Genomic DNA, 25,903 nt, shown 5'->3' with positions numbered 1-25,903 from the left:
CACTGAGCTGAATGTGAGGTTTCCTTCTTGGGATACTGGGACATTTTCCACTGATTACTTTTTTATTTATTAATGTATGCAGTTCTATGGCAGACAACAAGAGGGAATGCTGATAGTAAACTATCAATTTTTCTCACCTTTTCTTCTTTCTTTCAAATTTGATGTAATTTCTCAGTTAACAGAAGACCAATCACTGGCCTGTTAGGATGTTTAACACTGCTGTAGAAGAGCTGTAAAGGCTTCATGTAATCTCTCTGCATGTCTCTCAGTGCATTTCAGAGTCATCACACTGGATACTAAGTTAAGACCTGTCAATCAGCTGGTGAGTGTTTGAACGGTGTTTCCTTTCTTTAGGTCTCATTCATAAACAGTATCAGTGATACGGTTTGATAATGGTGCAGGTTTTAGTTTTGATTGAACCAGAACGTGAGCTCCTGGTGAAGCTCTGGGTCAGTAGTACAACCACAGCCCCTCTAGGTAAACCTACCAAGCTGCTTTGAAGGTTGCTGACCCAGTGATGGATCCATTCAAACACGTGTTGTTGCAACATTTTGTCACACATTATCCCATTTAATTAGAAATAACAATGGAATCTATACTAAAGATTACAATAGAACTGTATTTATTTTCTCCAAAAATTACATACTCTTGATGACAAGCCTTTTTTAAATGTTTTTTTCCCCCATGTTTTGTGTGTCACACTTTCATATATTTAAAATCATAAATATAAGAGCTGAAGTCTGACTTTATCATCTTTAACTCACTGTGTGATGAGCGCAGCTTGTCCTAACAAATCTTTCTTTCTTTACAGTACGAGACAATCGAAATTGAGGTAAGACTAATATCCACACTTAAACACACTACTGGGTATAATAAACTGAAAGTTAAATTATTTTAAGTTTGGTTCAATACAAATACTATAAAGCAAAATGCTTTATATTGTCTTTTAAAAGTTCAGCATGTTAAACTCCTAAAAACATATGACAAAAATAATAACTCAAGCTAAATTAATGATCATTTTCTGGTGATCTTAACAGCCTTTAATGTTCTTCATCAGAAAATGGATGGAGTTCATTAGAAATGTTTTTTTTGCACTGCATGAACTCCTCCAAGACTAGCTAATAAAAGCTAGTAAGTGGACCAAAATATAAGATGTATTTCTCAAACTACATAAAACTTGACTTAAAAAGGATAGAAGACAAATGTGTGTATATATACTTTTTGCAGCAACTTCTTTATGTACATTTGCCCATTAAATCAATTCAATTCAATTTATTTATAGTATCACATAAGAGTTACCTCAAGACACTTTACAGATAGAGTAGGTCTAGATCACACTATAATTTACAAAGACCCAACAATTCCAGTAATTCCGCGAAGAGCAAGCATTTAGTGCGACAGTGGCGAGGAAAAACTGTGTAACAGGGCATAGCAGGGCGCGGAGCAGGACCACTGGGATTGCTGCAACCATCATTTAGGTGCCACCCTAATCTAAGAAAAACATAAGGACTCCGTTGAATAAGCTCCCCAGAGCTAAATTAATAACAAGCATTTCTGGGACAAGGATGCATAGAGATGGAAAGAGAGAGGAGAGAGAAGCTCAGTGTGTCAAAGGAAGTCGCCCGGCAGTCTTAAACTATAACAGCATAATGAAGAGAGACAGGGTAAGGAGAGGAGCTTGGTCGGGCTAGAACTCTCCCCTGCCGGATTGGGCTGTACTGCCCTGCCTCCCTCTACTTTGATTATATCATTGATTATATGGTAGATTAATCTACATATAATATATATATATAATAATCAGACCAATATCTGTAACTGGGCACTGATATTAGCCTGCCAGTACATTCATCAGGATCTAATTGAGAGTAGTTTCAAATTATATGTTGTTAAAGTGTATGCTTCAAGTTTTCATGATGTTTTTTCCCACTGAGAGTCAAGAAGTCCAATTTCTTACACCAAACTATGGCCATCAACCATTATCTGCCAACTTGTGGAAGGAGAAAAAGAAACATGCTCTTCCTGTATTCACGAGTTTGCTATTGTCACATGTTCTTCCCATTTACTTCACTTAACAGAATTCTAACAGCAACAGGATTGGACAGTGGCTGAATGAAACCTCCAATAGTAAGATATTACAGCTTTCTTACCCCTTGAACTCTGAGGCCCGTGAAGGAGCCTACCAAGTTACTGTGTCGATTGGGTCAGATAAAATACAACACAGCTTCAAGGTGGAAAAATACGGTGAGTTACTTTTTTTTTAAACATCCATTTCAATCCATGTGTAATGAAGCAAATGTTCTAATAATCATATTTTGTCCCCAGTTTTGCCTAAATTTGACGTAAAAATAAATGCATTTGATGAAGTAAGTATTAATCAGGAAGAAATCAAGGCTGAAGTCTGTGCAACGTAAGTAAAAGATATTTGGCTCATTACTCTTAAATAATCTAAAATAGGTCCAGTTTAGGGATTACTTTCTTTTCAATGTGTTTTTTTTTTGTCTATTTCATCTAATTAGGTATACATACGGACAGCCTGTGCCAGGCAGTGTTGACTTTAAGGTGTGCCGACCTTTAGATACCTATATTGGTATACCCTTTGTAATCACCCCTGTAATCCCGATGACTTGCTACAAGGAGACCAAGCAGGTACAGTAGCCATGGTGACAGTCTCATGAAGCAAGGTGCATAGACCTTACATATCCTCCTACAGAATGTACACTGTGCACATTTAACACTACATATTGTCATCTGTCTTGTCAGTCTAATGTACAAATTGAGGAGTTTAAAAGTTCATGTTTATACAATGGAGATAGTAGTTAGATATAAGTAATAAGGGCATGATATTTGGAAAGTTTGAAATGTCCTTCACTTTTTCATTTTATTTTATCTTATTTTATTGTGCTTTCTAGACGGACAAGAAAGGCTGTGCCACTTTTATTTTCACAATGTCAACTTTCACAAAAATTGCACAAAAGGCGCTGCGAGATGTACTGCAACTCAGTGCAAATATGGAAGAGGAAGGGACAGGCAAGTCATAAAATATATTGTACTTATATTTTAAAAAGAGTTAGTAGGCCTATAATAACAAAATGACTATGCCATATATTGAAACAATATGGCGTCCACATTGTTGTAACATGAAGGCTTCTTGTACAGGTATTTCACGCCCACAAGAGAAGACTACGGTGATTTCATATGTTGTTGGAAAGCTGTCTTTCACTGACACTCCCAAGATTTATAACAAAGGATCAAATGTGGAAGGAAAAGTAAGTGGATTTGGTCTCTTCTTCAATGTGATTCTATTCACAGTGCAGCTGAAGCAGTGTGCATTCTCGGTGATACAACGTTGTACTTCCAACAGGTTAAAGCAGTTTATTACAATAATACACCCATTCCTGACATGCCGGTGTTCCTGTTTGAGGGTGAAAGGTGGTCATCGCGTTGGTTACAGAATCTCACAACCGACAGTGATGGTGTCGCCACTTTCTCATTAAGCACAGCTGACTTTAAAGGGGACATCCACTTACAAGTAAGAAGTAGAAACTATTATCTGTAACCCAACATTTGCCAACCACAGTATAACACTTTCATGAAGATGATAAACAGTCCAAAATCGAAAACCTAAAATGGTTTCTCAATATGTTGCAACTGACCAATGTGCCATATGAACTGTCTACTATGTCTATATGTAAACATTTGTATTGGCTGAAAAAACTGAAGCTTTCTTCTACTTTAACCACCATGATCACATTTATATGTTTTTCTTTTTTTTCTCTGCTCTCTAGGTTAGCAACACACCGACACTGGGCTACATTCCTTACAGAACACCATACTATGAGTCCAACGATCACACAGTGTCTTTGGCCACACTTTCTTCTCCTGATACTAAAACAGTCAGCTCCCTGGACGTAAAGAAGAAGGATGAACCTCTTTCCTGTGACAAAGAAGAAGACATCTTCATCCAATACACCGTAGTTGGAGAGGCCCAGGGCTTTGTGGATGTGATGTATCTGGTGAGTGGTTGGTGAACTATTTTCCCATCACCAGTTCTCTTCCAGAGACATGGACATGGAAGATGTTTTTAAAATGACCTTTACATCCGATACCTGATATCCACAGTTTACCTGATATCCACAGTTTACCACAGTTTACTCGAGACACCAAATACCCAGGAGAGTTTGTGTTTTGTGCTACATTTAAGTATAGACCATGTTGAGTAATAATAGGCAAAGTTTGCCAACTAACATTAGGGCTAACCCCATTTACAGTTGCAAGCACTATATTGAACAAAGCTGTTAAACAAATCTGCAAAAGAAAATTCAGATTAATGTGGGTTTCCTTCCACTACTTTTTATCCAAATATTAAGAGTTGAGTGAATCAAGCTAAATATCCAGTCTGGTGCGATTACACCACTGGAGAATCACAAACTCCTATTTAGGAAAAAAGATCACAATTAATGCAGCAGAACCAGAGATTTTTTATTCCATACTTTCTTATCAAAACCCAGCAGCTACATTACCAATAATGCAACTCAACCACTGACATTGTGTTCAGACATTCTTGTGTGTTATGCTAGTAGTGGCTAATGTTGTCACAGTGCAGGCTTGGACCCAAGTCCAGGAAGGTGAGGAGTGTGCAGCAGTTTGAAACAATAATAATTTAATGAGAACAAAAGAGACTTACAAACTAGAATGGATACCCGAACCGAGCCCGACGGGTCAAGCTCAGTCAGGGCAGCGGCATTTGGTAGTCCAGTAACCCAGAAAGGGTGACTTTGCGCGGGCCGTGGAGCTCTGTGGGCTGCCGATATCTCTGTGCCTGAGTAGCAGTGCTTCAGCTGTAGCCTACTTCCACCCAATATAGTCCCAAGTCAATATCTGCCTAGGAAATCGTTAGTCTTAATCTGCATTGCTATTTGTACTCGTTGTTGGGTCACTTTTACTGACGACATGCTAACAAAGAATTCCATTCATTACGGTAAGCTATGCTAGCGGCGGTGGCGCCTAACTAAAACAGTGCATATGCACTGAGACAAAAATGCGTTTGCCCAACTATAACTATAGAGGAGACGGTGAATAACCCTATTTCAACAAACGGTGGCGTATTCCTTTAAAGGGGTGATAGAATGCAAAACTGATTTTACCTTTTCATAGTTGAAAAATGACAGTTTGGTGGGTAACTAGGACATACATAGAACCTCAAAATCCCATTGACACCCCTTTCCTCTGCAAATCTCACTATTTGAAGCTGCCTCTGAAAACGGGCGAATCTGAACAAAGCTAAAAGTTGACGTCAACTTCTCAAATCCTCCTCATTTGGCTCTACCTTCTATCTTTGTAACGCCCCAAAATTTACATACTAGGCTAATAACTGATCTGAGGTCAGTTAACTGATCTGAGGTCAGTTAGTCTTCTAAATCTAGGTCGTGCAGATCTCTGCTATTCCATTACAAAATTCACTTCCAAGACGTTTTTATGCGAGAAATCATTTGTAAAGCTCAAATATGAAAATTGATGGCTAATTGCGAATTTGGTAAGAGAGTGTCAGACTTCACAAGCTCCACAATCTGCTGGGACAGGTGGCGGCTGCTAGCCAGGTTTGCTGCCTTCCTGGTCGGCCTCTCCCCCTTCACAGACCTGCTGAGCTGGAGCTCTGTCAGGATCTCACACACGAGCTGTGCAGTGTACTTTAGAAGAGAAGAAAGTTTGCAGGTTTTGCAAGGATATTGAAAATGAACCACGGTCGCAAATGCAGTGTTCCAGGCTGTACGAATAGCCTACTGGCCCAGAGAAAAGTGTTTAGAACGAGTATATCGGAAGAGAGGGAATTGTGGATCTAAATAAAGTTATCTACTTCCAAACACATAAACAGACTCGTGTTTAGATGGGTAAAATTGTCAGAGTTCCCCTTTTAATACATTTCACTGCAGGAATCAATAATTATATCAGTATCTTATTAAGCCACTCTGGATATGTTGATGTTGCATTTGATTGGCTGTTTGGTACAAACCCCTCCTTTTTCACCTGCGTAAGCACATAGTTGGTTTGCTAAACTCAGAGTTAACAGGGCCAGTTTAGTAAAGCAAGATACCTCAAAGAGAGCCAGCGTAAATTCAACTTGCATCATGACAGGCCCCAGGTGTTTATTGATGTAATACACACAAAACTTTTATGGCAAACTTTTTCCATAAACCATATGAACATATTCTACTAAGTAGCCTAAATAACATGAAACACAACCACACATGAGAACAGCAGACAGTGTTGTAATCTGCTGTTAAAGGAAATATGGTTTTATTGTTGCATTACTCATTCTTTGTGTCATTTTCTTTTAAATTTCTCAGGTCTTATCAAGAGGAGCCATTGTTATACAAGGAGTTAAACAGGTTGTAGTTAAAGATAAATCAGGTGAGCAAAGAATGACTTTTATTATTATAATTATTGAATTAGCATGACCAATCTATTGATCTATGGAGGTATGTGAGTGAGGATTGTTGTTCATGTTGTTTCAGTGAATGAGGGCGAGGTGTCCTTTAAGCTGACAGTGTCTCCAGACATGGCACCAAACGTCCAGGTTGTGGCTTACGCCATCCTCCCCAGTGAGACTGTGATCGCCAACAGCGCGGACTTCTCTACTGAGCAATGCTTCAGTCACAAGGTCAGCCTGAGAAGAACTGAGATGTGGCAAAGGCTTTTCTTGGGAGATACTAGGTGCAGAATCAAAGTATATGCTATTTGAGTATTTTGAACATCAGTATGTAGCATTTTATTTAAATAATCAATTATCAATGTAAGATATATTATTTGGAGCAATTATAAATATCACACTTTTTTACTTTAACCTTACATTGCATAGGGTGGTCTAATCCATGGGCAGTCCTTGCTACTTATACTTACTAACACAAGATACTTTACTTTATGCGTTAAGCATGTTCCTTGTCTGAAGCCATGGCATACAAATCAGAGTTTGTTCAGTCAGCCAATTCACGTTGAACAGATTATTATGTAAATGTAGAATAACTGCAGCGTTGCTTTTTGGCATCCAGGCTCTGACCTCATCACATCTCAAAAGGAAGCACCAACCTTAGCAGAGCAGGGAATGGGGAGTGACAATACTATCATAACCCCCAAAATCACATTAGATACAGAGCTCCATTATGAGGAATGTATTAAGCGTCGGCAGGACCAACTGCCATGTGGCCAGGAAAATGCTGTCTAGTGAAATCGCAGAAAGATCAGAGGTTTCATTAAAAAGCTATTCTGATGGGGTGGCCTCCAGCTCACCCGGTAGAGTATGTGCCCCATGTTGGCAAAACCTAGTTGTGTCTTTTCCGATTGTGTCAGGTTGAAAACATCACAGGTTCTCATCTACCACTAAAGTCCAGATGGTACGATGTGTCTTTTCCGATTGTGTCAGGTGTCTCTGGAGTTTTCTCCGACCTCGGCCGTCCCAGGAGAGGAGACCATCATGCAGGTTACCACCCAGCCAGAATCTCTGTGTGGTGTGAGCGCTGTTGACCAGAGTGTCCTCATCAAGGAGCCAGGGAAGACTCTGGATGCAGACAAGGTAACTACTGCAATCAACCAAAACTATATGCATACATAATTTGTTACCTCTGCATCTTTTGCAAATGTATCTTCATCCATTTTTACTCTGGTGTTATCTACTTGTGCCATGGTTAATCTTTCTTCCTTTTCTCCCTCTACCAGTTGTACATTGTTATCAATTGTGCAATGCAGCTCAATGCTGATTTTGTTCTTTTCACCCAGTTGTAAGCGTGTGTATATATATATATATATATATATATATATATATATATATATATATATATATTCTTCAAAGTAGCCACCCTTTGCTTTTTTGATAACTCTGCAAACCCTTGGTGTTCTCTCACTGAGCTTCATGAGGTAGTCATCTGAAATGGTTTTCACTTCACAGGTGTGCCTTGTCAGGGTTAATTAGTGGAATTTGTTCCATTATTAATAAAAAAGCAAAGGGTGGCTACTTGGAAGAAGCTAAAATATAAGACATGTTTTCAGTTATTTCACACTTTTTTGTTAAGTACATAATTGTACATGTGTTCATTCATAGTTTTGATGCCTTCAGTGATAATCTACAACGTAAATAGTCATGAAAATAAAAAGTCAACGCATTGAATGAGAAGGTGTGTTGAAACTTTTGGCCTGTACTGTATATATATGTATATATATATATATATATATATATATATATATATATATAAAAAAAATTTAAAAAAAGAGTAGCCCAGGAGTTTCCCAATTGTCAGATCTTCATAGAACATCAAACATTGTCATTTTAACTTTGAACCAAACCTTTCTTTTCAGATATTTCAATTGTTGCCGGTCAAAAAAATATCCTATATTCCATATGACGTTCAAGATGATGTAGAATGTTTGCATGTGAGACCGAGAAGATATGTTATGCCATACCGCCATGGTGGTGGGACAGCTGATGCTTATACAGTTTTCCAGGTACTTCCTGCACAAATGAATGTACAAAATAAAACATATACTAATAAGTTATTGTTGCACATTATCAACTTTTCGGTGATGCCTGTTTGTTTTTGGATTATCTAGAATGTAGGGATGAAGATGGCAACAAACATGGTTATCCGAGAGCCTTCATGCCTCAAATACAAAGGAAGAGAATACTACCAGGGCCATCATGGCTATGGTGACTTTCTTTTTTGCTCCATCAAGTGACATATGCTGAATATTTACTACCTCATAAAACCAGTAACTGTGTCATTGCTTTGATTTTTACCTAATGGAATATTTTCTACTTTGTTCTCAGGTGTTGGTTTGAGGTATAATTCAGTTCCTACCATAGCCAGAATGGAAGTAATGACAGCCAGAGGCTCTGCTGGAGCTGCTGCGGCCCCTTATATGCCATCTCCTGATAAATCCCCAATAGAGACAGTCCGCACTTTCTTCCCTGAGACCTGGATATGGGACCTGGGGTTTTGGAAGTTTTGAGTGTATGTTTTTTTTTAGCAAGAGTCCATCACCACCTGGGCATGAAACTAATTACGGAGATGGCTCAGTCATTTCAGGAGTGTTATTTTAGTTAGTGATTCTGTCTGTTCTTTTTAGAATGATTGTGTATTGGGAATAGTCCTAGAGTACACATCTGCATTTTCTGAGATCTCTAACAATTTCACATTTCCACATTCTTTTTAGGTAACAGTAACCACAGTGGTGGTAACAATTAACTCTTCACATTAGTCTTGTTGTTTTGACCAGCCCTTCAAGTTCACCGTGTCGTCTGTCCCAGAGAGTCTGGAACGAAAGGATGTGTCCCTCACTGTCCCGGACACCATCACCACCTGGGAGACGGAGGCTTTCTGTCTGTCCCCTCAGGGTTTCGGCTTGGCTCCACACGTAAAAACATCAGCCTGCCCTTCTTCCTGGAGCTCAGCCTCCATCATCATCCGGGAGCACTTTGAACTGAAGGCCACCACCTTCAACTACCTGACCAGCTGCATCATGGTATTTTTTTTTTCCATGACCTAAATGCTAATGTTAACATGCTAACATTCCTGCTATGTTAACATGCTGATGTCTAGCAGGTGTTGTGACATGTTTACCATTTTCCCCACCTTTATGGTGTAAAGATTTAAAATTAGATAATTAGCACAAAACACAAAGTACAGTAAGATGGTGATTGGTCTGCAGGTATTTTGGTCATAAACCAAAGTTCTTGGCAAAGTGATTATTTTTATTTTTACAATTTACCTGATGATGGCTCTAGATGAAAAGTTAAGGGATCACCAAAAATCTTCCTGTGGTGGAAATTAACTGAATTAGAGGGAAATTTATCCAATATTAATGCAGTTTATGGGTTTTTAATACCTGTGATCATTTGTGATGAATCAAAACTGGTTGTTTGTGTTTTTATAGTTTTTTCTTCTCAGAGAAACACTGACTATCTCTAATTTTCATTATCTGGAACACAAAATAAAGATCATATATATATATATATATATATATATATATATATATATATATATATATATATATATATATATATATATATATATATATATACATACACATATACATATATATATATACATACACATATACATATATATATACATATACATATATATATATATATATATACACACACACACACATATATATATATACACATAGGCCTACTGCTGAGATCAGTTGCATTGTTTTTTTAACCAGGGCAGCAGTTTTTAGTTACATTACATTATCTGCTTACATAATTGCAAAAGGGTTTTCAACTGTTGTAGAAGTAAGTGGCTGATCTTTAATGCAATATCTACATTGCCCATTATCAGCAACCATTCATCCAATGTTCCAAAGGCACATTCTTTTTACTAATCTGATATCATTTTAAAAGGCTAACTGAGAAAACATTGGAGAACCCTTTTGCAATTATGTAAGCCATCCATCCATCCATCCATCCATCCATCTTCATCCACTTATCCGGTGTCGGGTCGCGGGGGGAGCAGCTCCAGCAGGGGACCCCAAACTTCCCTTTCCCGAGCAACATTAACCAGCTCCGACTGGGGGATCCCGAGGCGTTCCCAGGGCAGGTTGGAGATATAATCCCTCCACCTAGTCCTGGGTCTTCCCCGAGGCCTCCTCCCAGCTGGACGTGCCTGGAACACCTCCCTAGGGAGGCGCCCAGGGGGCATCCTTACCAGATGCCCGAACCACCTCAACTGGCTCCTTTCGACGCAAAGGAGCAGCGGCTCTACTCCGAGCTCCTCACGGATGACTGAGCTTCTCACCCTATCTCTAAGGGAGACGCCAGCCAGCCACCCTCCTGAGGAAACCCATTTCGGCCGCTTGTACCCTGGATCTCGTTCTTTCGGTCATGACCCAGCCTTCATGACCATAGGTGAGGGTAGGAATGAAAACTGACAGGTAGATTGAGAGCTTTGCCTTCTGGCTCAGCTCTCTTTTCGTCACAACGGTGCGATAGATTGAATGTAATACCGCACCCGCGAACAAAACCCCAAGGTACTTGAACTCCTTCACTTGGGGTAAGGACTCATTCCCTACCTGGAGAAGGCATTCCATCGGTTTCCTGCTGAGAACCATGGCCTCCGATTTAGAGGTGCTGATCCTCATCCCAACCGCTTCACATTCGGCTGCGAACCGACCCAGTGAGTGCTGAAGGTCACAGGCCGATGATGCCATCAGGACCACATCATCTGCAAAGAGCAGCGATGAGATCCCCAGCCCACCGAACTGCAACCCCTCCCCACCCTGACTACGCCTCGATATCCTGTCCATAAATATTACAAACAGGATTGGTGACAAAGCGCAGCCCTGGCGGAGGCCAACCCTCACCTGAAACGAGTCCGACTTACTGCCGAGAACCCGGACACAGCTCTCACTTTGGTCGTACAGAGATTGGATGGCCCTGAGTAGAGACCCCCTCACCCCATACTCCCAGCACCTCCCCCACAGTATCTCCCGAGGGACCCGGTCATACGCCTTCTCCAAATCCACAAAACACATGTAAACCGGTTGGGCATACTCCCAGGCTCCCTCCAGGATCCTTGCGAGAGTGAAGAGCTGGTCCGTTGTTCCACGACCAGGACGGAATCCGCATTGTTCCTCCTCAACCCGAGGTTCGACTATCGGCCGAACCCTCCTTTCCAGCACCTTGGAGTAGACTTTACCAGGGAGGCTGAGAAGTGTGATACCCCTGTAATTGGCACACACCCTCTGGTCCCCCTTTTTAAAAAGGGGAACCACCACCCCAGTCTGCCACTCCTTTGGCACTGTTTCAGACTTCCACGCAATATTGAAGAGTCGTGTCAACCAGGACAGCCCCTCCACACCCAGAGCCTTGAGCATTTCTGGACGGATCTCATCAATCCCCGGGGCTTTGCCACTGTGGAGTTGTTTGACTACATCAGTGACTTCCGCTTGGGAAATCAACGACAATCCCCCGTCATCCTCCAGCTCTGCCTCTAACATAGAGGGCGTATTAGTCGGATTCAGGAGTTCCTCAAAGTGCTCCTTCCACCGCCCTATTACCTCCTCAGTTGAGGTCAACAGTGTCCCATCCTTACTGTACACAGCTTGGATGGTTCCCCGCCCCCCCTCCTGAGGTGGCGAACAGTTTTCCAGAAGCACTTTGGTGCCGACCGAAAGTCCTTCTCCATGTCTTCTCCAAACTTCTCCCACACCCGCTGCTTTGCCTCTTTCACGGCAGAGGCAGCAGCCCTTCGGGCCCTTCGGTACCCTGCAACTGCCTCCGGAGTCCTCTGGGATAACATATCCCGGAAAGACTCCTTCTTCAGTCGGACGGCTTCCCTGACCACCGGTGTCCACCACGGTGTTCGTGGGTTACCGCCCCTTGAAGCACCTAAGACCCTAAGACCACAGCTCCTCGCCGCAGCTTCAGCAAGGGAAACCTTGAACATTGTCCACTCGGGTTCAATGGCCCCAGCCTCCACAGGGATGCACGAAAAGCTCCGCCGGAGGTGTGAGTTGAAAGTCTGTCGGACAGGGGCCTCCTCCAGACGTTCCCAATTTACCCACACTACACGTTTGGGCTTACCAGGTCTGTCCAGAGTCTGTCCTGACCCAACTCACCACCAGATGGTGATCGGTTGACAGCTCTGCCCCTCTCTTCACCCGAGTGTCCAAAACATACGGCCTCAGATCAGATGAAACGATTACAAAATTGATCATTGACCTTCGGCCTAGGGTGCTCTGGTACCAGGTACACTTATGAGCATCCCTATGTTCGAACATGGTGTTCGTTATAGACAATCCATGACTAGCACAGAAGTCCAACAACAAACAACCACTCTGGTTTAGATCAGGGAGGCCGTTCCTCCCAATCACGCCTCTCCAGGTGTCTCCATCATTGCCCACGTGTGCGTTGAAGTCCCCCAGCAGAACAATGGAGTCCCCCACTGGCGCCCCATGCCGGACTCCACTCAAGATCTCCAAGAAGGCCGAATACTCCGAACTCCTGTTTGGTGCATATGCACAAACAACAGTCAGAGTTTTCCCCCCCTCAACCCGCAGGCGTAGGGAGGCGACCCTCTCGTCCACCGGGGTAAACTCCAACGTAGCGGCGCTCAGCTGGGGGCTTGTTAGTATCCCCACACCCGCCCGGCGCCTCACACCCTGGGCAACTCCGGAGAAGAAAAGAGTCCAACCCCTATCCAGGAGTACGGTTCCAGAACCGAGACTGTGCGTAGAGGTAAGCCCCACCAGATCTAACCGGTAGCGCTCCACCTCCCGCACTAGTTCCGGCTCCTTCCCCCACAGAGAGGTGACGTTCCACGTCCCCAGAGCCAGCGTCTGCCGCCCGGGTCTGGTCCGTCGAGGCCCCTGACCTTCACTGCCACCCATGTGGCAGCGCACCCGACCTGCAATTATGTAAGCACATAATGTAATCTAAAAACTGCTGCCCTGGTTAAAAAAACAATGCAACTGATCTCAGCAGTAGGCCTATATATATATATATATATATATATATATATATATATATATATATATATATATATATACACAGTACAGGCCAAAAGTTTGGACACACCTTCTCATTCAATGTGTTTCCTTTATTTTCATGACTATTTACATTGTAGATTCTCACTGAAGGCATCAAAACTATGAATGAACACATATGGAATTATGTACTTAACAAAAAACTGTGAAATAACTGAAAACATGTCTTAAATTTTAGATTCCTCAAAGTAGCCACCCTTTGCTCTTTTGATAGCGCTGCAAACCCTTGGTGTTCTCTCAATGAGCTTCATGAGGTAGTCACCTGAAATGGTTTTCACTTCACAGGTGTGCCTTTTCAGGGTTAATTAGTGGATTTTTTCTCTTATTAATGGGGTTGGAACCATCAGTTGTGTTGTGCCGAAATCAGGTTGATACAAAGCTGACAGCCCTATTGGAAAACTGTTAGAATTCATATTATGGCGAGAACCAATCAGCTAAGTAAACGAAGAGAAACGAGTGGCCATCATTACTTGTGGAGGTCAGTCGTTCAGTCAGTCCGGAAAATTGCGAAAACTTTGAATGTGTCCCCAAGTGCAGTCGCAAAAACCATCAAGCGCTACAACAAAACTGGCTCACATGAGGACCGCCCCAGGAAAAGGAAGACCAAGAGTCACCTCTGCTGTTGAGGATAAGTTCATCCGAGTCACCAGCCTCAGAAATCGCAAGTTAACAGCAGCTCAGATTAGAGACCAGATGAATGCCATACAGAGTTCTAGCAAAAGACACATCTCGGTCAAGTAGCTGCTAGGAAACCACTGCTAAGGAGAGGCAACAAGCAGAAGAGATTTGTTTGGGCCAAGAAACACAAGGAATGGACATTAGACCAGTGGAAATCTGTGCTTTGGTCTGATGAGTCCAAATCTCTTTCGTCTTTGTGCAACGCAGAAAAGGTGAACGGATGGATTCCACATGCCTGGTTCCTACCGTGAAGCATGGAGGAGGAGGTGTGATGGTGTGGGGGTGCTTTGCTGGTGACACTGTTGGGGATTTATTCAAAATTGAAGGCATACTGAACCAGCATGGCTACCACAGCATCCTGCAGCGACATGCCATCCCATCCGGTTTGCGTTTAGTTGGACCATCATTTATTTTTTAACAGGACAATGACCCCAAACACACCTCCAGGCTGTGTAAGGGCTATTTGACCAAGAAGGACAGTGATGGAGTGCTGCGCCAGATGACCTGGCCTCCACAGTCACCGGACCTGAACCCAATCGAGATGGTTTGGGGTGAGCTGGACCGCAGAGTGAAGGCAAAAGGGCCAACAAGTGCTAAGCATCTCTGGGAACTCCTTCAAGACTGTTGGAAAACCATTTCAGGTGACTACCTCTTGAAGCTCATCAAGAGAATGCCAAGAGTGTGCAAAGCAGTAATCAAAGCAAAGGGTGGCTACTTTGAGGAATCTAAAATTTAAGACATGTTTTCAGTTATCTCACACTTTTTTGTTAAGTACATAATTCCACATGTGCTCATTCATAGTTTTGATGCCTTCAGTGAGAATCTACAATGTAAATAGTCATGAAAATAAAGGAAACGCATTGAATGAGGTGTGTCCAAACTTTTGGCCTGTACTGTATATATATATATATATATATATATGTGTGTGTGTGTGTGTGTGTGTGTGTGTGTGTGTGTGTGTGTGTGTGTGTGTGTGTGTGTGTGTGTGTGTGTGTGTGTGTGTGTGTATGACCCCAATGAATCCAAACTTTTGGATGCACAACAATCTTACAATATTTGGTTGGGTTATGAGTTGAACCTAAAAAAACATCTATATTTCAAAGTACCTTGGTAAGTCTTGAGACTTACCAAGGTTCTTTTAAATATAAGGAATAATCATAATTTTCTTAATTAAGTCAGTCTTCAAACTGCTTGATAATTAGATGTCTCCTTTTATTTGGAACCAAAACATTTGCAAGACGTACGGGGGAAACTTTAAATGCTGCAGCATTGTGCTGCAGTTTGAACAGTTTTTTGCTTTGCCATAAATCTCCAGTTTTAAAATATATTCTCTCTATTGAACAGGTCACTGTGACTCCAACCCCCTCCTTAGATTACACCTTCACCCCCCTCTCTGGTGACCAGTACACATCTTGTCTGTGTGGCAGTGAGCGCAAGACCCTCAGCTGGACCATGGCCCCCTCAGCCTTAGGTGAGAGTCAAGCTTTTATCCACCAGGCTGCCGAGGTGGAGGAGCCCTTTTGGTCTCTATGAAATCAGTGAGATCCACCTTAATGAGAAAATGTTGTTGTTCTGAATCAAGTTTCACACAGTTTTTTCTTTTTAGGAGTTGTAAATGTGTCGGTGAGTGCTGAGGCCGTGACATCCCAAATTTCATGTGACAATGAGGTTGTGAGCGTGCCTGAAAGGGGACGAATTGATGTGGTCACACAACCTCTCATAGTAAAGGTTGGTACCTTAAAAACAAGATGATAAAGGGAGAATTTTTATCCATTAACCAAATGGAAACTCAGTAACTCACATTATTTCTTTCACTCTCAGGCTGAGGGAACTGAGATGACAAAGACCTACAACTGGCTGCTCTGCCCAAAAGGTCAGTATGGTTTACACCAGGCCTGCCCCATCAAACGTGAAAAGACAAAGACTGGAAGTCGAGTAGATTGCATCTTAAAACATGTAATGGAGACATTCACTACTTGCAGATAGCACTTAGTTTAATTGTGATTATGGCAGTTGTGCCAAGTTTAGTGCAGGTGCATCAGATTGATTTACTGCCATTATAATACATTTGATCAAAAATAAATTTTATCAACCAAAGTGAAAGAACCCTCCATTTTCTTAATTCAGTCTGACCTGTTTCAATACATGATCCACTAACTGTTTAATCTAAAAGACATCTTTGGTTTAGTGTTTTCTCTCTCTCTCTCTGTTCACAGGGGAAGCTTTGACAGAGGAAATGGACATACAACTCCCTGAGAACATGATTGATGGATCGGCCCGTGCTTCAGTATCAGTCCTTGGTAAATTAATATAAATTCATTTTGAGAGTTGCTTTAACCAAGAACAGGCTTCCATAAAAAATAAAAATCTGTTTAGAATGAAAATGAATCAATTGAACAATGTAAAGTCAAAATACAAAGTGCATTTATACCTTCAACATATTAAATTAGTTTCTGTCGGGATTAACAAAAGGTGGAATAACAACATAAGAACAGTTTGTCTTTCAAGCCCCAGTAGAAAGTAAAGGTCAGGTTAGTTACGTGTTCGGTCTCAGTGATTCTGTGTTTTTTTGGGCAGGTGACATTCTGGGCCGGGCTCTGAAGAACCTGGATGGGCTGCTGCAGATGCCGTATGGATGTGGTGAGCAGAACATGGCGCTCCTTGCCCCAAATATCTACATCCTCGAGTACCTGAGAAACACACAGCAGCTGACCCCAGCCATCAGGGAAAAGGCTACCAACTTCCTGACCAGTGGTGAGTCTCCGTTTACTTTGGTAGATAAAAGAACACGTATGCCAAATCTACCGTCTGCTACATTCTGGTGCTGGTTGCACAAAATATAATAAGCAGCGTGCATAATCGCTTGACAGTGCTCATCTATCTATCTATCTATAATTGCAGGAACGTCTGTCTGTCCGTCTGTCTGTGTGGGTGTTAAGCGCATATCTCTCGAACCGTTAGTTCGATGGATTTCGAACTTGACACCTGTCTTGATATGGTCACGAGTAAGTGCAGTGCCAAGTTTGACGTTGTTTGGATAATAAATGCAAAGATAAAATAAAGATATCATATATAGGTAAAAGAAGCACACATTGGCTTTTGCTGCTCTAGCCGCTGGCCACTCCCCCTCTCACACTGAGTGAGCAGTGAGCAGGACCAGAGAGAGAGAGAGCAGCGGAGCTTTGGCAGATAAAATGTGTGAAAAGTAGCACTAATTTGGACTGTCTTTGACTTTGAATAAACAAATGACAATTCCCGAATTTAAGGACGTTTCAGAATCCCTAACATGCAAAACACAACCAGCTACAACAAGTGCAGACAGAGCGTGATGTCACTTATAGGCAAGCTATCTATCTTATAAAGTGAGAGGTATCTGTATGTGTGTCCGTGTTTGGGGGGGAAGGTAACCTGCACATCAGCGCCTCTGACTCTTTTTCTGCTATTGTATTAAATTGCTGTGAGCTGGCAAAACATAACGTAGCCTAATCTCGGAGATTATTCCTTCAGAGTGCTGTGCAATGCGAGCAAATCTCAGAGCTAAACTGGGCAGATAGCCTACATCAGATTTCATCAGACTCACCCTGGGTCGGGTTAATTAAGTCGCCAAAATACCCCCCGCAAAGTAAATACCCTACTTTAACTGTCACGCCACTAAACCTGTATGGAAATGAACACCTCTGCTGAAATGTTAAATTCGTTAACAATTCGACACAAGACAACACTGTCTCTCTCTCTCTCTTTGCACACACACACACACACACACACACACACACACACGTTCTGGTGGTTGATGAACGCAGATATGCGCTGTTTAGCTCTCATAACGTGGGTAGCGTGCTGCCATGAGTCCATGACGCTAATGTCTGATTACTTCACATTTTAATTGTAATATTTTGTGATTACATTCTGATTCTGCAATGTTCTCTGTCAGGTAAATATAGAAGCACAATGTCTTCCTCCATAGGCGCCGATTTATGTTTTCCTCTGTGGGTGCTCACGGGCGCATGCCCTTTAAAAAAAAGAAAAAGTAGTCAAAAAATGTTTGCATTTCAGAACCTGTGTTTGATTGGTCCAAGAGACGCTGTGTTTGGTGGATAGGATATGGAGCAGGGGACTGACAGCAACATAACCAATCACATTATGACAGATGCTCCACTTAGCACCAATTGCAATGTTTAATTTTAAATGAATGTAGCCTACTGCCAGTCTGGCACACATTGGTGCTCAGTGGGTGCTCGGTATTTTCTGTGGGTGCTCAAACTCCGAGAACCCACGGTATCGGCGCCTATGTCTTCCTCTGATGCAGACGTAGCCCACACTAGGTCAATAGATAGTAGGCTATATAGTGGAGTTGCATATTAAGTGGTTCAGGGTCCTTCTGTAGGTCATTTTGGGGTACACTTTGGTTTTGATAAATTCTACAAGCAGCAACACGACAGGCCAAGTAATCAGCCCGTTTTCAAAGGGCACAGCACTAGTCATTCCAATTAGAGACTACAGATCAGGGGCACCCTGCTGGTCTCTGGGTTATGGTGCTGACAACAGGCCCACCCACCCTAACTTCTAGGCCACCAGGGCTACCTTGTTGCATGTCATTCTTTTTTTCTCTCCCTTAATTTCCTGTCATCTTTTTACTGTCAGCTGTCCAGTAAAAGCATAAAATGTAGTTTTTCTTTACATCTGTAAATTCACACTTATATATGTTATAAACAAATGTACACAAAATCATGAACTTATCATAACTCCTATCAAATCTGTAAATGCCCTAATTAGTGTGTTTCTATTGTTATACAGGCTACCAGAGACAGCTGAACTACAAACATCAGGATGGTGCTTACAGCACATTTGGAGCAGGAACAGGGAACACTTGGTGAGACCATTACTGGTCAATCATCCACAAAGAATAATTAATTCTATACTGTATTTACAACATTACAACATTTACCATGACATGCAGTTTATACTTCTAGAGTAGATGATTATCGTGAGACATTAAACGGATCATAAGAGCTTCCTCTAGTCTTTTTTTCTGTCTAACTTTTGTTGTAATATCCTCAGGCTGACTGCATTTGTGTTGAGATCGTTTGCCAAAGCTCAGTCTTTCATCTACATTGACCCAGCGAACATTGAAGCGTCCGTGACCTGGCTGAAAAGTAAACAACGAAAAAATGGCTGTTTTGAACAGTCAGGAAAGCTCTTCAACAACAGAATGAAGGTAATGAAAGTCCCTCTTGACCACAGTTTGTATAGCAATGGAACTAAAGAAGGTCAGTATGTTAATTTTACTAAATGACACTTTTGCCGTAGCAGTAGTTAAATGGAAATGCACCATAGGGACTTTCATTCATGTATCAGTAGTAAGAAATGCCAGCCTGGGGCCTTTAATTTCACAGGACAGCTAGGTGAGAAAGGGGGAAGACAAGCAGGAAGTCATCACAAGTCTGATTCAAACCCTGGACCTCTGCATCAAGGCATAAACCTCTATGTATATATGCACCTGCTGTACCCACTGATCCAACCCGGCCATGATAATTCCCTCTTAGATTAATTTCAACAGGTTTCACTTATCAAACCAATTGACTCATGCATGAGCATGCGAGAGCCATGTGGCACTCACAAATGAATTTGCAATTTCCGACTGACAAGCATTTGTGAAACAAGACACTGCCGCTATTTTCAAACTGCGTAAGAAGATTTCAAAATCCCTTTTGTGAGTCGGGCCCCTGAGTGTTGGAGGTACAGTGATCTATGTCTGTATATACGTAGGCCACAGTATCACATCTGGTAAACTCTACCAAATTTGAGCCCCCTATGTATTGAAAGAATTTCCATCCAAAAGTGACTTGTCTTTGAATCGAGTCTTATACCTACATGGTAAACAGTCTGATCAGTCGTCTTGTGTGAGGTTATGAGCTGAGAGTTTATGGTTTGAATTATGGTGGAGGTGGTCAGTTAAATCTATTAGGACTCCATTATACCAACCAGGGAATCCTAATACTAAGCTAAAAGCCACTGAAAGCTGAAGCATGTTGTAGTGGGATAGGCAGTTAGCACTAGGATGTAATTTGATTCAACAGCTCAATGTCAGCGCTCGGCCGTAACTTGGTAGCGTTGAATTTCATGTCCTGGTTCTCCTTGTACGTAAACAACATGAACTCAAGGAGAGGGTTAACTACAGATTTCCAACCATGGTCCATGAACACAATTCTAAGATGCGCGAGACACAAAGGCTTCTAGGATCGGTTGATAACTCACACTTGCCAAGAACCTAGACACCCATTTGATTACATAGACTCATGTCTAGCCTGGTGCGCGGTTTCCTCGTGACAGCCTACCTACCATGCAGCCTGCAACATTCACTTCTCTAACATTTAACTTAACATAACTACCATGTGTGAATTGCCATGAACGCAATCATCTAAGATGCACTAGAAACAAGGATCAGTTAATAACTCAAACTTGCTGAGAACCAAGACACCGTTTGATTACATTAGACTCGAGCAGTTGCACGGTTGCGGTCTCGTTCAGTAGCCTGGTGCGCGTTCTCCTCATGACGGCCTACCTACCACGTAACAAACATTTAACTTAACATAACTATCAAGATAAAATGACGATTTGTATGTTATAACCATCGGTAATATAGCCTATGATCTATGTACACAATCTAAGATGCACAAGAAATGAAGGCTTCTGGGATCGGTTGAAAACTCAAACTTGCCGAGAACCAAGACTTGATTACATTAGACTAGAGCGGTTGCACGGTTACATTCGGTCTCGTTCAGTAGCCTGGTGCACAGTCTCCTCGTGACAGCCTACCTACCATGCAGCCTGCAACATTCACTTCTCTAACATTTAACTTAACATAACTACCAAGATAACATGACGTGTATTTGTAACCTATGTGATGTACTTACCCATCGACAATGTGTGAATTGCCATGAACACAATCATCTAAGATGCACTAGAAACAAGGATCGGTTAATAACTCAAACTTGCCAAGAATCAAGACACCGCTTGATTACATTAGACTCGAGCGGTTGCACGGTTACATTCGGTCTTGTTCAGTAGCCTGGTGCGCGGTCTCCAATCTACAACTCTTCAACAACTCTTTCGATCCAATCGTGTTGCTCAAGGTAGCCCATTTCCTGATTGATTCTACCACCACTCCAGTGGAGGCGCTAATGAGGTAAAAAACAGGAGTGAGTCCTTTCATTGACGTATTGGCACTCGATTCTCCCGGTTCAGTGCCACGAGTTGGTCAGTTTGTCAACACTACTGGCCCGCTGTGAGTGCTTTCAGATGAGGGAGGGGCCTACGGCAGCACCTGCTGCTCGTTGAGAATAGTAATAACAAGTCTCCAAAAGTCTCCACTAACACCACAAAAAGTCGCTAGATTTGTCGCTAGTCGCTGTTTTGAAAAAAAAGTTGCTAAGGGAGTCTGAAAAGTCGCTTAATCTAGCGACAAAGTCGCTAAGTTGGCAACACTGATCTTTTCTAGGAGCTCCTCCAACTTTTAGACACACCAGCTAGCAAGACCCAAAAAGGGCCAACTTCTTCCTAAACACAGCACTGTTGTTGCCAACTTGGCCTTAATTTGTGGTGTGACTGATTATAGTCTCTATGAATTTAAATAAAAAGGTTGATGATTGTTCATATAATCATTTTCAAAACATTCAAAACTGTTACTGTGTTATTTCTGCTTCAAAAGGTAGCAATAAGTAACACATTAAAATCTAGAGTGTTCATGTAACTTCATACATTAGCAGTGAAATTAATTAATGCATAATAATCGTGATAATCATGAGACCAGACATGTATAAAGTACTAGAGACCCATACTTGAGTAAAATACAAGTGCTCTATCAAAAAACTGACTTGAGTAGAAGTAGAAGTGCTCTTTAAGCACAACACTTAAGTAGAAGTACTAAAGTATTCAACATTTTTTGTACTTAAGTATTGAAAGAATTTTATTTTAAAATCTACTACTCAAGTACTGACAGTAAAGGTACAAGTATTGTGTAATTTAGTTATCAAAGAAATCAGTCAAAAGTTTGAATATCATATTGTTTATATTATTTCAAATGTTTAGCCTAAGGCTGTTGCCAAAGGAATTAACTAATATTAAATATATTAAAAATAACACATATTAACAAATACTGAAATAAAATGTACAATTATCACACTGTGCAAGTAAAATGAACATCCTCTCCAGCTCAGTAACGATTAAAGCCCCAAAAAACTTATCACACACTAGCTAGTAACGTGTGATGAACAGGATCGTTAGCAAGCTAGCAACACACAGATAAACTAGCAGCTTCACATCACAGGGTCAAACGGTTAACATTCAGTACTCACTGCAGACTGAAACAACTCAGGAATAGATTACTCTGCTGCAACAATAGCTAAATAGAAAGAGTACAAACTTACATTGTCTCTGACTTCTGAACGGGCAACCGTAATGAAAAGAAACACGGCGCAATCTCGGGGATTTCTTATGTAAATTATGTGAGGTGAGTGACTATAATGTGAGGAGGTCTAAAAAAGATGCTAGAATGAACAGCTGTGGATATGGGTAGGGGCCCATTGAGAATGCCTTTGTACCGGGCCCAGAATTTTGTGCAATGCCACTGGCTATAGGGAAAAAAGACTGGCATTGGTTATAACTGATAGTGGAGATAGCGAAAGGGGAGAAGAATACTGTTTAAAATACACGGCCAATGACAGGCCTAAACTCTGCATCCAGTGAGTCAGACTAGATCACTAATTACTTATACTTCCTCTTTACAGGGTGGTGTGTCTGATGAAGTTACTCTCAGTGCCTACATCACTGCTGCCTTCTTGGAGATGAATTCTTCCATAGATGTGAGTTGATTATTTGAAATATGAATGTATATGTATGTAAGATGCATTGTAGCATTAATTTGAATTTAAATATTTATGGCATAGCACTAAAGATTCTGTGAACTGTAGTTGTAAACCCTAACACATTTTTTATTTATTTTTTACTTTTTTTAAAGGACCAGTGTTTAGGATGTAGGGGGGTCTATTGGCAGAAATGTTTTCATTAGTGTATAATCACCTGAAACAAAGAAGTGTGTTAATGAAGATGTTTGTTTCCCTGAATATAGGAATTTGTTAACACTGCGGCGAAAGACAATGTATTCTTTGAATCTGTCCTAGAATGCTAGCTTGTCTTGCCTCAAGGAGTCAATCAGTGACCTCAGCAACACCTACACCACAGCTCTGCTGGCGTACGTCTTCACCCTGGCAGGAGACATGGAGACCCGTGCTCACCTACTCAAGCATCTAGACACTGTTGTATTACAAGAAGGTGAGTCCTCCTCCTCCAGGAAATCATTCTGGCTTCATTACTGTGACAAAGCTTACCCTGTGCCTGTTGGTCTCTTTGTGGATGTCTGTTTTTTTTAGGAGGTTTCCTCCACTGGTCTCAGACAGCAACAGAAACGTCAGCCTCTCTGTCTGTGGAGATCAGCTCCTATGTGCTGCTGGCTAAACTCAGTGCCTCTCCGACTGTTGAAGACCTGGGCTACGCCAGCCGCATCGTTAGATGGCTGACTAGCCAGCAGAACTATTATGGAGGATTCTCCTCCACACAGGTACAGCCCAGACAGGGTTAAGCTGGACTTTGAGTCAAATGTACAGTAATATCTTCTGGGACAAATTAGGTGAACAAAGTTATTTAAAAATGTATGGCTTAGCCTTGACCTTAAGCCCAAACAATGGCACAGCACAAGAAAAACAGCCCTATTTTCACGTTTGCTTCTTCAATTCAATGTTTCTTTAGATGTTGTATTTAGCTTATGGACTAAAGGATCATTTTATCCACTTATAAAAAAATACTAAAGCCTTCAGTTTCTCTTTCAAATTATTTTAAAACTGAAACTCACATTATTTAGACATGCATAGTTCTCACAGGACAGCGACATTGCCCGATACCTCAACAGTTTAGTGTCAGTTAAACCATACCAAGAACAGCATTGTTTTAGCCCATTAACTACAAATAACACTGTCTTACATGGTCATTTTCTTAATTGATTCCTGTATGAAAATCAACAATTGTAGAGACCTGAAATTGATAAAAATGAACTCCTACATATAAAAGCTGATACAGGTGTAAACAAAATTTACATTTGTATAAATGTATGCACATAAGTATTAGGTATTTTCTTTTGTGTGTTGTAGGACACCGTGGTGGCTCTTCAGGCTCTGGCTCTCTACTCCACTCTGGTGTTCAGTCCAGAGGGTTCAAGCACAGTGACGGTCCAGTCTCCCAGTGGCCAGCTGGTGTTTGATGTGAATCAGAACAACAAGCTGCTCTACCAGGAGAAGCAGCTGCAGGACATGACAGGAAAGTACAGCCTGGAGGTGAAGGGCACTGCGTGTGCTGCAATACAGGTCAGTGGTTTGATGTACATAAACCACCAATCCTGATACTTCATGCTGTACATTTGAACCAACTTGTTCACTTTTTATGATTGATTGATTGTTTTTTTTATTCATGTATCATGCCTCTAAATGGTAGCCTGGTCCTACCAGACTGTCGTACATTTCATTAGTCCAGAGAGTCTGGCCACTCTCCATTGACAAGTGTTAACTTCCTTGAAGGCGTGTAAGTTTAAAACTGTTGGATCTGCCCAGAGCCACTCTGGATCTGCCATAACCAATCGGTAACGTTTGGTCGTGACTTCGGCTTAGCATTGCTAGCATTCGCCTTATCCACTCCTTCACCACTAACGAAACGAGCTGGAAAATCAAACTTTTCCCAATCCCCGTGGGGAGGAGGGCCACAACATCATGGCCACCAAGAAAATTCAGCAAAAATTATTCTTGCTCGGGCTTTAACTTCTGGATATTCGGCAGGCAGTGTTACCACAACGGACCGAATGGCTTCACTCGCATCTTTCTCCGCCACCATTACGGAACTACAACTCTAGCGCACAACCTCAACGTCATTGTTCTCAGCCACTCCCTCTGTTCGCTGATTGGACCGCCAAAAATTTGTCTGGAGAAAACCCAACAATATACTACTAGTACTGAAGGGAAATGAAACTTGAGCCAGGCTCTAGGCTATCTAAGTGGACCATCCTACACAGAATGACATGACACCAATACAACAGTAATTAATTCCACAGCTTCCAGTCCAATGTCCACACACAACATTCTCCACCTTGTACAAAACAAAGAGCAAATAAAACATACCACAGCAGACACAACAGTGCAATCCATAAACTGTCCAACTAGAGCCAAACATCTCATACACAAAACAAAACCACAGACACAAAAAATAATGTTTTTTTTTGTTTTTAATTTTATCATTAAATGTTATCAATTTCCTTGTTTAGATTTCTCTTGTCTATAACATCCCAACTCCTGCTGATGTTGCCACTCTCAGTGTTGAGGTCAAACCAGAGGCCGACTGCACCAGCAAAATACCCGAACTCAGTCTGAACCTAAGATCCCTGTAAGTAATCAACAAGCAGATCCACGACATTGACGAATATTGAAGTTTCTGGCAAACTATTGTCTGCATCTACCAGCTTGAACTATGTAACTGTTGGTGGATGGACAGGGGAGGAATGTTTACAACTTGGTAGCTAAAACGGTAAATGGAGCCTTCCAAAGCACCAGATTGACGTCATATTTTTATGGTACTTTTATTACAGATA

General features: G+C 41.6%; 1 protein-coding gene across 1 annotated transcript in view; it reads left to right on the top strand.

Moving 5' to 3' along the window:
- LOC114552535 (alpha-2-macroglobulin-like) overlaps window positions 1-25,903 on the top strand; it is a 28,860-nt gene that overhangs the window by 1,278 nt on the left and 1,679 nt on the right. The window contains 30 exon segments of the mRNA XM_028573413.1: window positions 270-322; window positions 812-832; window positions 2,076-2,241; window positions 2,323-2,407; window positions 2,517-2,646; window positions 2,910-3,027; window positions 3,157-3,266; window positions 3,362-3,529; window positions 3,786-4,013; window positions 6,345-6,408; window positions 6,513-6,658; window positions 7,418-7,567; window positions 8,347-8,493; window positions 8,599-8,695; window positions 8,816-8,981; window positions 9,296-9,313; window positions 9,315-9,510; window positions 15,562-15,688; window positions 15,824-15,945; window positions 16,039-16,090; window positions 16,434-16,517; window positions 16,795-16,971; window positions 19,012-19,087; window positions 19,276-19,432; window positions 23,004-23,078; window positions 23,397-23,547; window positions 23,646-23,833; window positions 24,420-24,632; window positions 25,580-25,698; window positions 25,901-25,903. The exon segment at window positions 25,901-25,903 is cut by the window's right edge and continues 88 nt beyond it. Coding sequence (XP_028429214.1) covers window positions 270-322; window positions 812-832; window positions 2,076-2,241; window positions 2,323-2,407; window positions 2,517-2,646; window positions 2,910-3,027; window positions 3,157-3,266; window positions 3,362-3,529; window positions 3,786-4,013; window positions 6,345-6,408; window positions 6,513-6,658; window positions 7,418-7,567; window positions 8,347-8,493; window positions 8,599-8,695; window positions 8,816-8,981; window positions 9,296-9,313; window positions 9,315-9,510; window positions 15,562-15,688; window positions 15,824-15,945; window positions 16,039-16,090; window positions 16,434-16,517; window positions 16,795-16,971; window positions 19,012-19,087; window positions 19,276-19,432; window positions 23,004-23,078; window positions 23,397-23,547; window positions 23,646-23,833; window positions 24,420-24,632; window positions 25,580-25,698; window positions 25,901-25,903 — 3,607 coding nt within the window.

This window comes from Perca flavescens, chromosome 3 (assembly GCF_004354835.1).
Source record: "Perca flavescens isolate YP-PL-M2 chromosome 3, PFLA_1.0, whole genome shotgun sequence".
NCBI lineage: Eukaryota > Metazoa > Chordata > Actinopteri > Perciformes > Percidae > Perca > Perca flavescens.
The sequence above is the reverse complement of the archived record's forward strand: the minus strand, read 5'-3'. Positions and strand labels throughout refer to the sequence as shown.